The following is a 13,273-nucleotide window of genomic DNA, read 5'->3' as shown; positions in this document are numbered from 1 at the left end:
TACACACAATGTGGTCAGAGACAGGACCAGGATTTTTAGGTTGCTCAGTATTAGTAGGGGTCGGCTGAAAACTCTCAGAGAAAATAGTGTTAGAGTTAAACCTAATAGTATTTTGTTGAGGCTGTTTAGCCCCCCCACTAGAGCCAACTAGATTATTACCAGACGATACTCCAAGGTAGGGCAGACTTGTAGAGAATCCTGTAACAGAGCTAGGCAAAGGGCAGGAGAATCCATGCAAGAAAGGTCTAATCTCAGACTCAGAACCTAAAAACATATTATACTCCTGAGGGTAATAGGGTCTTGGGTGGTCAGGCCCTACATGCAGGGGATTCCTCATGAAATCAGCAGAAAAGGAGGGAGGAACCATACCTGAACTGAAGTACTGGTCCAATTGGGGTGGAACAAATCCTCTATGGGGGTGGAAGAGAGGCGGTTGAAGGTTGAGAGTGGCTCCCATCAAGGTACTCCTCCCGGGCTGCAGATGTTCAGCTTCTTTGCCAGAGCCGGAGTCGAGGACTGCAGCATAGGAGGTGGCAATGGTTGTAGCTGATGGTCCATTCCCTTGTACAGAAGCAGCAGGGGTTGGGTCTTTGAGGAGAGGACTCACAGTAGAGCTGGAGCTTCCTGCCATACTGGCGGAAGCCCTAGAGGGGCGACGTGGCGAGACCCTCACGACTGAAGCGCGCAGAGAGTGGCGAGAATAGGTTTGGTGCAGAGCACTGGGGCATGCAGTGAGTTGAGCAGACGAAGAAAGGGCTATGGCGACTAGGTCACATCCACGTAAGCATTTGTTGTTTTTGCTTTCTTATGAAATAAGGTTATACCTTTCCTTCACAAAAAAAAGCTTTAGTGCCTTACCAACGAAATTTATTATTTAGTTGTAATTTAAAATTTGAAGGAAGAGTCGTAAGGAAGAGGGCATTCCGCGTCGGAGGAGTTGGTATAAGAAAACGCGCTTGTCTCAATCGGAAGTGGGAGTACTCAAGCAAGCAGCTGAAGAGAACAAGAGGAGGATGTTCGGGGGAAACCAGAACCCATATCAAAGCCAAAATATGCTGATCGATTGCTCCCATTGCCGGACGCCGCTGGCGCTGCCGCCGGGGGCGAGATCGATCCGCTGCGCTGTTTGCCACCGCGTGACGCAGGTGGCCCCGCATGCCCGGGCAGCCGCCTCCCCTTCCCCCTTGTATAACAACAGTCAACCGCAACAGCCCCCCCCTAACCCGCAGCAGTACGCTCCGGCTCCGCCCAACGCCCACGGCTCCAAGAAGGCCCTCATCTGTGGCGTCTCCTACCGCTACAGCCGCTACGAGCTCAAGGGATGCCTCAACGACGCCAAGTGCATGAAGTACCTCCTCATGAACAAATTCCATTTCCCTGAATCCTGCATCCTCCTACTCACCGGTACAAAAAGAAAGAAACAACAACAATGCCTTGCCTTGTTTTAAGATTTAGCTAGTAGGTAGAAATCTACGCGGAGTCACCTAATTGGCTTGGTTTTGATCCTCAATTTTGATGGCACGAAACAGGTTTTTTTGTGGCTACATGCATGGGCCACATTCACATAGACCACTATCCTGTAACACATGTGACATGCCATTACCGATCATCTAGATGACGAGTTAAAGCTGATTAAGTCTTGAAGACTTGGTTCTATGCAGTGGCCCCATGCTTGGGTCACATTCACATCAACAAATCTCTCACTATCCTAGGCCGATCAGTTGATTTCAAACTCCTATTTATCAATCACCTAGATATGCAGTAGACTTGTCATCAAAGCCTGTCAAGTTTATAAATGCATTTATCTTGTTGGATAGAGGTACTGTGGCAAATTTCTAATCTGTTTTCTGTTAACATTAATGTGTTAAATAGAGGATCAAACAGATCGTCTCAGGCTGCCCACGAAGCATAATATAAAAATGGCGATGTATTGGCTTGTACAAGGATGCCAGCCTGGCGATTCACTAGTTTTCCACTACTCGGGTCATGGGTCTCAACAGAGGAATCGTGATGGTGGAGAGGTCGATGGTTACGATGAGACAATTCTGCCCATGGATTTTGAAACCCAAGGGATGATTGTGGATGATGACATTAATATGTCAATTGTCAGACCATTGCCTCTTGGAGTACGGCTACATGCGATTGTTGATGCATGTCATAGTGGAACTGTGCTCGATCTGCCTTTTCTTTGTAAAATGTACAGGTAACGATTCATACCTATCCTTCCTTTACCAAGGCCTTTTGCTGAGGTTTTTTGTTTTTGTTTTGGTGATTCAAATTCTAGACGGTGCCTTGGTTTTTGCTGCAACAAAGTAGAGATTTCTCTGAATGACCTCTTAAACTCGCTTTTTTGAAGCAGGACAGTAGTAATATTTTTCATGTTCAATTTTGCGAAGGCCCTCCATGTCACGTTAAGTTCCAAGCTGGTGAGGCCTTGTGCTTCACAGGAGTGAAAGTAAACTTAAATTTAAAAGAGAGAAGGTTTTGAGGATTGAAGCTTAGGGGAGCACTGGTGACAACATAGAGGTAAAAAGTGAAAGCCATGAGAGGACGTTAGCAAAAAGATTCTTGGTTTTTATATTAGATAGAACCAATAACAAGTCGAGCTCACTTTAGTGGGGAACGAGGTGAGGTATGGATTAGTTAACTAAGATGGCTAGGTTTTATACCTATTAAGTCAATTGTTAAGAATCACGAGTTGGTTGAGCTCACTGTAGAGTAGTTTTGTCAAATGAGATTATTAGTGACATCATTTCTAAATTCATTGCACAATTGATATTGAGACGCTATTTATATGGTGCCCGATTTGTAGTATGGACAAATCACCATTTGTTGAAGTATGTTTGTGGTCAGCCCAACTTGAGAGGTCGGAAGGCCAGATGGGTAGAACTCATGGAAGAGTCTGATTTTAAGATCAGTTAGTGAAAGATCAATACTATAATACACCCCCCAATGTGTAAGCTCGTATTGGACACCGTACCGTGATTTAGCAACACTTGAACTCTCAAGAGCCTTATGACAGCTCAATACAATAAACGAAACTGAAAATAGAAAGATGCTCTTTAACACCACACTGGGGCCAGAATCCCGGGTCGACCCCCTCCTCAATACCAAATATATTATTGGAGTATTTTATTGGTACAATGTTCCAAGGGCTTTCAAGCCAGATTTGCCATAAAATGCACCAGCATGAATACAATTACCAAACAAGTGGTCGGAGAAGAGTTCCTTGCGTTGTCAATATCCCTCGAGAAATTTTTCCCGCCCTTCACTGGAGTGAATAGTCACAGTATTGGTTTTCTGGGTCCACATGCAATGTTGGTGTGCCCGTACTGGGGCCTGGGTTGGATGTGAGGGAAAAAGGACGAAAGGACGAGATGTATGAGAGATCATAGTAAATCAACATAGCATGAAAAAGGTGAATGAGTGTATGTATGATGGTGAATGAAAATACGTACAAGAGGCCCTCTGATGTGAGGAGACTTTGAGTAGAAGACCGGTGTAGAAGCAAAGACGATGTCGGAGCTGAAGCACGGTGATGACTAAGGCTCCCGTCGATGTGAGGCAAAGGCACTCCGTGAGGTTCGGTGTCGAAGGCTCTCGTCAGTGGATGTAGAGGCACTCCGAGGTGGTAGTGGGTAGCAGAAGGTGAGGTGGTGCAGGCTCTGGTGACAAGGGTGCTGCGGTACCTGAAGGGTGATGAAGAGCAGAGAGGGCTACCGTCCGGAGTGGTGCAAGCTCTAGTGACGAGGGTTCTGCAACACCTGAGTGGTGGTGAGGAGCAGAGAGGGCTGCTGTTCCCGAGTGGTGCAGGCTTTGGTGACGAGGGTGTTGCAATACCTGAGGGGTGGTGAAGAGTAGAGAGGGCTGCCGTCTCGACTCGATGTCGAGCGAAGGTAAGCAGAGAGGGTTGCTGTCCCGACGATGTGAGATGGTGAGCAGAGAGGGCTGCTGGCCCAACAATGTGATGATGATGAAGCATAGAGGGTTGCTGTCCCGTGCAGGTGTTGAGGGCGGAGAGGGCTGCGATCCCAAGCAGATGGTAGGCTGCTATCCTGAAGTAATGAGTAGAGAGGGCTGCCGTCTTGATGTGAGATAAAGGAGCAGAGAAGGCTACTATCTTGATGATGGTGGATGAGGGCGGAGAGGGCTGCGATCCCGAGGTAGTGTGAGAGCAGAGAAGGGCTGCTGTCCTGATGATGAAGGTGTGAGAACTGCAAGAAAACGCAAATCTGAAGATGGGTACACTGTAGAAGAAAATGAAGATAAGAAGTGGTTGGGCGCTGTAGGTACAGAACTCCAGGGCGTTGCAGGCAGGAGTGATACCAGGCTGTAGGGGCAGAGTAGGAGAAAATGCTGGTGTGCTGTGGTAGAGAGGGTTGCTGTCCCAATGAGGCGATGTGTTGCAAGAGAAACGCTTGATAATCTAATGTAGAGCAGGCGTCGGCAGCAGCAGGAGCAGATGTGTATGATGTGGTGAATGATGACTAATGAAGCCATGTGTATATATATGAGGTGGGCTGTTGGTCAGCCCAGTAAAGGGGTTGTCGGCCAACAGCACAAGACCTAAAAAACCAATAATAACCAAATAAATCCCATAAAATTTCCTTTTTAGGGCTGGGAAAAATCCCTTCATCTTCTCTCAGGCCAAAAAGGGGACCATGAGAGAAGATGAAGGATACCAGGGTCCCATACTGACACACTGGTAGAAGGAATGTATCCCCCTCTGGAAGCAAAGTCTGATAAGTTGAGAGAGGGAGATCGTGATGGCAAAGGTGTAGTGGGTGAGGAGATGTAGATGGGTTGATCGTCTCCCAATGTAAGATCTTGAATGTGGGGGTCTCAATTGAGTAAGAAGTCCCATTCCCTATGTGGTCCAGATCAGATTAAGGAGAATCAACTTCTGGTGAGAAAAATTGGTCCTCCGGGAATGCGGGTAGACAATCCATGCTGTATGCTCTCAATCCCTTTGCTCACGATAGCTCTGATACCATGTGAGGGCAAAAGGACTAAAGGACCAGATGTACAAGAGATTAGAGCAAATCAACACAGCATGAAAAGGGTGAATGAGTGTATGTATGATGGTAAATGAAAACATGTACAAGAGGCCCTTTGATGTGAGGAGACTTTGAGTAGAAGACCGGTGCAGAAGCAAAGATGATGTTGGAGCTGAAGCATAGTCGATGTGACGAAGGCTCACGTCGATGTGAGGCAAAGGCACTCCGTGAGGTGATTGGTGTCGAAGGCTCTCGTCAGTGGATGCAGAGGCACTCCGAGATGGTAGTGGGTAGTGGAAGTGAAGTGGTGTAGGCTCTGGTGACAAGGGTGCTGCGGTACGTGAGGGGTGATGAAGAGTAGAGAGGGCTACTATCCGGAGTGGTGTAGGCTCTGGTGATAAGGGTGCTGCAATACCTGAGTGGTGGTGAGGAGCAGAGAAGGCTGCTATCCCGAGTGGTGCAGGCTTTGGTGACGAGGGTGTTGCAATATCTGAGGGGTGGTGAAGAGTAGAGAGGGCTGCTGTCCCGAGTCGATGTCGAATGGAGATAAGGTGAGAGGGTTGCTATCCCAACGATGTGAGACGGTGAGTAGAGAGGGCTGCTGTCACCAGCCTGGACATTTCCCAGTATATGAAAGGAGTCTGGTGGACTTTAGGATGTCTAAATATTTGGAAAGTACAAGCTTTGGGAATGGGGGATTATCCTAGAATACAAAGGACCACACTCCTAAAATTTAGGAGAGTTTCTATTTTTGGCCCGACTCTGATGGAAATTCTGTTCGCGTCATTACATCTGGAATTGAGGAGATACCAAGAGTTGGCAAAGTGCTTATGACAGAATGTCTACCAGTTGGGATATTTTTAGAGGTAAAGATTATGGGAGAACCCATGTCTTAGATTGGGACATGTGGCAAGAAAGTGAACCAAAGTGAGACAAGTGGCCTGACACTTGTTAGAAAGTGGATCAAAGTGAGACAAGTGGCCTCACACTAGTCACTCCAGCTATTGTGTGGCTCTCCACTTGTCATCATAGCCTTCTCTTTTCATTTTCACTCATGGGAGCCCCAAATCTATAAATTGGAGCCCTCTCTCTTCATTAATGGAGGCTCTCTTGCTGCACACTAGCCTCTACCACCGTTGAAGGCTGCCCTAATGATGGCTACTCTCTTTCTCTCTCTTGAAGGCTGCCCATGAAGAATATCGGCTGTTGGGGACTGTTTTGGAGGCTTCCATCGCGAAGAAATACTGAAGGCAAGGGTATTTAATCATTTATTATGATTTCTAGCCATTGTACTTGTTGTACCAGCCTTTGTACATGCTGTACCAGCCATTGTACTGGCTGTACCAGTCCTTGTACTTGTACTTGTTGTACCACCCATTGTACCGGCTGTACTAGCTTCTATACTTGCTGTACCAGCCACTGTACTTGTTGTACTAGTCACCTTACATGCTATACTAGCTTTGTACTTACTGTACCTGCTGTACTAGCCATCGTACCGGTTGTACTAGCCATCGTACCGATTGTACCAGCCATTGTACCTACTGTACCGGCTGAATGATGAGTTGTACTTGCTGTACCAGCTCTATTGCATAAAGACCCGTGGTTTTTTGGGGAAGAATCAGTACCCACACGGAGGTATATGGATTATGTTGTTGGCTCGGCATTTCTACATCCTATGTTCCGGCTTGGTTGCCTCGTGTTGGGCTGTGTTATGGCATTTATATATGGATAATTCGGCATCTCCCGTGGGGAGAGTAAGCCCTCAAAGCTTGTACATGATATTATTCTCCTTGGGTAATAAAATACTCCAAGGGGGGCGCGGGGGGGGGGGGGGGGGGGGGTTCGGCCCATTCCGGCCTCTATGTGGTGTCACGTGTGGAAGCTCCATTTTCAGCATTTGTGGATGTTTTATCGCTTTTATGTTTTATGCAAAGTGATGATGGATATGTGTTAAGGCTGTGGCTATGTTTAAATGTTTGAATATGCATTGATGGTATCAACAAGTGTGTCAAAGGCCCTAGTCCCCCGGGCACCGCCCACCGCGTGCGAGGTTCAGCTGCTGTCCCAACAATGTGATGATGATGAATTCGAGAGGGCTGCTGTCCTGTGCTGGTGTTGAGAGCGGAGAGGGCCGTGATCCCAAGCAGATGGTAGGCTGCTATCCCGAAGTAATGAGCAGAGAGGGCTGTCGTCCTGATGTGAGAAAAAGGGAATGGGAATCTACCACAATACACCACACTAAGCGGGGAATAAGCCCTGCCCCTTTTAGGAATTTATTCAAGAACTATCCACGGGCACGCTGGTGAGGATCAATACAATCAATGAATACAAAACAAATAGATATGCCAATGTAGGATATCCAAGTTGATGTCGCGGCACAAGATCTCTGTTGCCGAGCACACCACGGGAATGACCCACAAGTACAAGTCCAGATCCTAGTCCAAGCTCAGATCCAAATCCAAGACCAAGTTCCATGTTCATGTCCAAGCTTCATGCCCAAGCTATATGTCCAAGGTCCATGTTTATGTCCAAGTTTCATGCCCAAGTTCCATGCCCAAATTCCATGTTCAAATCGAGATACAAAATCCAAATCCAAGTCCAAAGAATCCCCAAGCTTGTAAGCAAGGCACTCTGGAGATTCGTGTAGATGACGAGGTGTATGATAATTAGTGCCCAATCCGGAGCAGAATCAATCGTCAAAAAGCTTGTACTGGGGTGTACAAATAAGATCAAGTACTTGTGGTGATAAAACAGCCGTCAGCTGTATGGCGCATGGATCAAATCAGTTGATCAGAGTTCACAACTGATGCTGGTAACAGTACCATATAGTATGGTCGGCAGAACAGTTGGTGTACAGCAGCAGGTCAACTGTTGCTGGAGGCGCTGGTACACAGGCGGAGGCGGCGCAAGTGGTTGGCGCAGCCAGTTAAGGGGCAACACTTCAGAAGGCAGCAAACAGGGCTGCAATTGGCGGCGCAGATGGTGCTGGCCAAAACAGTGGGCAGTGCTGGTCAAAACAGTAGGCAGCGCTGGCCAAAACAGTAGGCTGGGAGGCGGCGTACATGTGCTGGAGGCAAGCGCACGGGACTCTGTTGGTGGCGCTTCTGGAGGCAACAATCAGTACAACAGGTGGCTGCAGGTGGCGGCGTACAACGAGATGGTAGGCGGACAGCAGACCTGCAATTCTGGTGGTTCCTCAGTCCAGCAGCCCGGTGCTGGGGCAGAGCTGGGTGGCGATGGAGTTTAAGGCATCCATGATGGTGAAGATGTTGATGACCATCTTGCTTTTGAAGATGATGGAGATGATGAGCTCCAATCTCTAATAATCTTGTTGATGATGCTCAAGAGAGATTCATGGTTCTTTTATACTTGGAGAGGAATCCTGCTTTTTGCCAAAAAGCTTGGCTAAGCCTTTGTTTTTCTCTTTTTCACATTGCTTTTATCTTTTTGACTTTGCTTTTGTCTTTTTTTGACATTCCTTTCTGGTGTCCAGGCATGGATTTCATCATGTGAAATAGAGCTAGGAGGGCCAAATAGTTACATGGGCTGTTGGTGGTGAACTTGCAAAGGTTATAACATTACAAAACGATTTTAATAAAAATATCCAAGACATAGGCCTTCGCACAGTTCACGGGTAGGCATCCCAAGCCCGTGAACTGGACATTCATAGCAAGCAAACACACAAATACAAGTCACGCGAAAACATTGTCAAGCATGCGAACATGTGTGCATGTGCACTTGATTTATGGATTAATCTCCCGGTCATGGAACATGTACATCACTGGCATTTCTGGGCACGACTCTGGTACAGATTGGAAAGCACGGAATTGGGACCCAAAACACTCGGTTCCACACACTGGCCACATTTGGGCACGAGAAATGGGGGGAAACCATATAAATGGCCAAATGATGACTTTCCCCCGGGTTTCTAAACAGTTGTCCTCAACTGAAAAGCGTCGAGGTATGCCTGTAGAAGCTGTGGATAGTCGGCGAAGAAGTCCTCGTCAACCCACTTTGCATCGATGGGAAGATAGTTTTAAACTTCACAAGGTATTGCTTGGAAAGTTTGCCTACAGCTAGCTTTCTCTCCTTGTGGAAATGGTTGAAGTATTTCTTCTAATTCATCAACTTCTGGCGGCTCTTCTGTGATAGGCTCTTGTGGTTCTTGTCATGTGCAAGACGTGTGCTGGCTAATCCTAGGGCTAATCCCTAAAGGGCAACAGATAAAGAACCAGACTAGAAGATAGATTAGGAGCTTGTGTAAGCCCAGCGGGGCGTGCCATGACAGACTCAACCACGTGTCCAAGAGAGAGAGGGGGGAGAGAGACGGGAATAGGGATCTTGCACAATACACCACATTGAGCGGGGAATAGGCCCTACGGGCACACTGGCCAAGATCAATACAATCAATGAACACAAAACAAACAGATATGTCGATGTAGGATATCCAAGTCGATGTCGATGCGGAGGCACAAGATCTTTGATGCCGAGCACACCACGTGGATGACCCACAAGTATCTCTCACCGGACTTGTACCAAATCCAATATCCAAATCCAAGTTCATATCCAAGTCCAAGTTCGTATCGAAATTCTAGTTCTAGATCCAAGTCCAAAATCCAAGCTCCATGTCTAAGCTCTATGTTCCATGTCCAAGCTCTATGTTATGTTCATGTCTAAGCTCTATGTTTCATGTCCAAGCTTCATGCCCAAGCTATATGTCCAGGTTCCATGTTTATGTCCAAGCTTCAAGTTCCATGTCCAAGCGCCATGTTCAAGCTCTAAATCCACTCGCTCATCCCATGAATAATCTCCACAACTCCTATAGCCTTGTCCATGAAGAAAACCATGGAAAAGCTCTTTCTCGCAAGAAAACTGATCTAAAACCTGTTTCAATGGTTTTCAAGCGATAAAAACCTCCAACAAGCAGTTTTTAGGGTTCCTGAAATTTTTATCCGTACAGTTTCCGTACATGCCCGTGCACGCGTCCGTATCATCCATGCATATGCCCGTACAAGTCTAGGGCTAACCATACATGTGAAAAGCAAGTTGGAGAAGGTGTTGGTGGCGAAGAAGAAGCTCTCCATGATCATAATGATGCCCACACATACACTCCACGATCTCCTTCATGATGCTATAAGAGAGGTTCAAGCCTTTTTATACTTGAAGAGGGCTCTTCTTTTTTAAGACTTTATCAAAGAACAAGCCACTGAGTCAGAAGGAGTGGAATCTGCCAAAGAAGGGCTCAGATATTTGAAGACTTTATCAAAGAACAAGCCACTGAGCCTGAAGGAGTGGAATCTGCCAAAGAAGGGCTTAGATATTTGAAGGCTTTATCAAAGAACAAGCCACTGAGCCTGAAGGAGTGGAATCCGCCAAAGCTTATCTACGAGCCAAAGGAGTTACCATTGCAAAAGAATCTAGAGCTACCCGGTCTATTTCTCGTGGAGAAAAGAGGGAGGCTATTCCCAAGCCAACTTTTTTTTTTCTTTTCAGATGCAGCTTCTTTGGGACTGGTGAGGGAAAGGAAGGCAAAGGAAATTACATCAACCGGTAAGATGGACTTCAAGCCGGGAGAGAGGAGCGTTAAGTTTGATGCTTTTCATGGAAAGCAAGATACCCAGAAAGCTCTATCCTTTGTCAAGCAATTTGATGCTGCTTTTGGAGGTGACGACTACTCCGAAAAGTTAAAGCTTCGCATGGTTTGTATGCGTTTGAAGGATGCCACCTTGAATTGGTGGCTAAAAGTAATACAAGAAGGGACCAAGCCGAAGACGTGGAGTGACTTCAAGACTTCATTCAACAAGAAGTTTTTAACCGCAAACTTTGAAGCTAATGTGCAAAAAGAATGGGATGAGGTAAAGCAGAAAGTTGGTGAGAATGTGGCATCATACCTTAATAACTTTTCAGCAGACTTTTTTGAAGTTTACTTCTTATACACCATTCCATCACTAATAGAAATGCGTAAGTTTGTCAATGGATTGCAACCTAAGCTTATGCAAGCAATTTACATGGCGGGACCAAAGACATTAGAAGAAGCTCAAGACAAGGATTTGCAAAGCCGAGGCCTCGTACATGTGGATGGATGGCAAGACAAAGAACGACAATTGAAATCCATCTCAAAAGAAAAAGTTTAAAGACCGATCCCCATCAAGAAGCTGATTCCCTCGAGAAGAAGGATGGAGGTGGAGACAAACCCCCACTCTTTCGAAGAAGATTGTCCGTCAAGCAACATGAAGAATATGCCAAAGAAGGGAAGTGTTTTCAATGTGGAAACAAGGGACATATGGTTGCAAATTGTCTTGTCAAGCCAAAGCAAGAAGCCAGAGAGATCAGAAGATCACGAGATTGACATCATGCCAGGTAGTTCGACGAGTGGTTTGCAGTGGTGCTTAGCCCATTGCATGTTTCGACATATAAAGCCGTGGAATCTTTGTGAACCAAAGCTGAAACAGAGCTCTTTTGAAGCATTGAGACTTTATGCTAGCAAAGGAACAGTGTTGGTTATTCTAGATCTTTTTGTGGTTGAACATGATGAGATTGCATTGAAGCAGTCTTGAACCAAGAAGGATCAGTGTTGGTTATTCTAGATCTTTTTGTGGTTGAACATGATGAGATTGCATTGGAGCAGTCTTGAACCAAGAAGGCCATGCTATGGCCTATGAATGTCAAAGATAACAAGGAAGCAGATGCATTATCTCGGAGACCCTTGAGCCATGCGGTTTCTTTGGGTTACCATATGGACTTCACTTTGATGAAGGATCTTTATGCTACCAAAGAGGATTTTAAACATGTGTTGGAACAGATTGTAGAATAGAGATTTGGTGACTTCTTATGTCATCAAGAAGGGTTTTCTTATGATGCAAACCCAGGATATGTTCGACACAAGGAATTGAGGCCAAAGTAATGGAAGAGTCCCATACATGGGGCCTTGACTACACTTCAAGCTTTGGAGAGCTACCTTTTATTGGCGTAGTATGAGAAAGACATTGAGCTTTATGATTCGAGATAGTTTGGTTTGTCAGGTCACGTTTGATCGACAAACACCAGCAGGACTATTGCATCCATTGAATGTTCTATGGGAGAGTATTGTTATGCATTGGATTGCTAAAGTCAGGGAATGATGGTATACGGATCTTTTTCACGATACCAAGAAGTAATGATGCATAATTGTTTGTTGACTAGCTTGTGTCTAGTTTTTTCAGAAGGTGAGTATGCATTTATTTTATCTAACACATGTGACAGGCCATGATGAAGTATCATCAAGAACAAAGCTATTGGTCAAAGAAAAGGCATTGAGATGTTGCCAAATGAGCAGATGACACCACAGATATGGGAAAGACCAGATGCACAAGCTCACCAGATGGGGCTAGTACCTTGAAACATGTGGATGTGCTTGATGTACCTTGATACATATGGATGTACTTGATGTACCTTGAAACATATGGACGTACTTAATGTACTTTGAAACATATGGATGTACATGATGTACTTAGAACACACGGATATACATAGAACACATGGAACACATGGATGTGCTTGGTGAAAGAATGTGCACAAGCGGACGCAATGAACATGAGAGAGAAAGATTGCAAGCAAGAACTGAGCTTTATTAGCTTGAGGTTACAGAGTACAAGAGCCAGCAAATAGGGCAAGGAATGATATGATAGAATGAATAAAGGGAGCACCTCTTATATACTTGTGCATGAAGCAGTCGGCTGTAGGAAAACAGGCCGATAGCTCCACGATAGCATAAATAGAAGGATGCAATATTTTAAATAGAAGGATGCAATATTTTAACACCCCCTCTGCATCTTGAAGTGTGCAAAAAGTTAGAAGAAAACTGATGACGAAGGTGCGACCATGGACACCTCAGCATGGCCAATACTGAGTACACATCGGAAAATGCACGTCAGCTTGCTGTCTTCAGAGAACATAATGCCACTATAAAGAGCAAAAGAAAATCTGCTTGGCTCCAAACTCAAAGTAGAACTGTGAACACATCACATCCAATAATCTTGAACAAATGAACATGGAACACATCCTGTCCATAGTCTCTGCTAACCAATAGTTTTGGAACTCATCCGAACCATGAAGGAAACTTGGTTGATCTTGGAACTCATCCGGACCATCAAGTGAACTTGCCTGTCTTTATACTTGGAACTCCGACACATGGGTCCCATGCTCCAGATTTAATATAAGAGAGCTTTTGAAAGCTCCCTCGCCCGCCCCCAAGCCGTTTGTGGAAGACAGCACGCGGGGGATGCCCTTAGAATCAG

At 45.8% G+C, this 13,273-nt stretch overlaps 1 protein-coding gene across 2 annotated transcripts in view; it reads left to right on the top strand.

Annotated features, from left to right (window-relative positions):
* Positions 1–915: 915 nt before the first annotated feature.
* Positions 916–13,273, top strand: part of MC1 (metacaspase 1) — a 34,441-nt gene continuing 22,083 nt past the window's right edge. For both annotated transcript variants that reach the window (XM_086817023.1, XM_086817022.1), the window contains exons 1-2: positions 916–1,404; positions 1,873–2,203. In XM_086817023.1, the coding sequence (XP_086673149.1) occupies positions 1,014–1,404; positions 1,873–2,203 (722 nt within the window). In that variant the 5' untranslated portion in view covers positions 916–1,013. The remainder of the gene's footprint in view (positions 1,405–1,872; positions 2,204–13,273) is intronic.

This window comes from Cibotium barometz, chromosome 23 (assembly GCF_041138505.1).
Source record: "Cibotium barometz isolate CiBa-2024 chromosome 23, ASM4113850v1, whole genome shotgun sequence".
Lineage (NCBI taxonomy): Eukaryota > Viridiplantae > Streptophyta > Polypodiopsida > Cyatheales > Cibotiaceae > Cibotium > Cibotium barometz.
The sequence above is the reverse complement of the archived record's forward strand: the minus strand, read 5'-3'. Positions and strand labels throughout refer to the sequence as shown.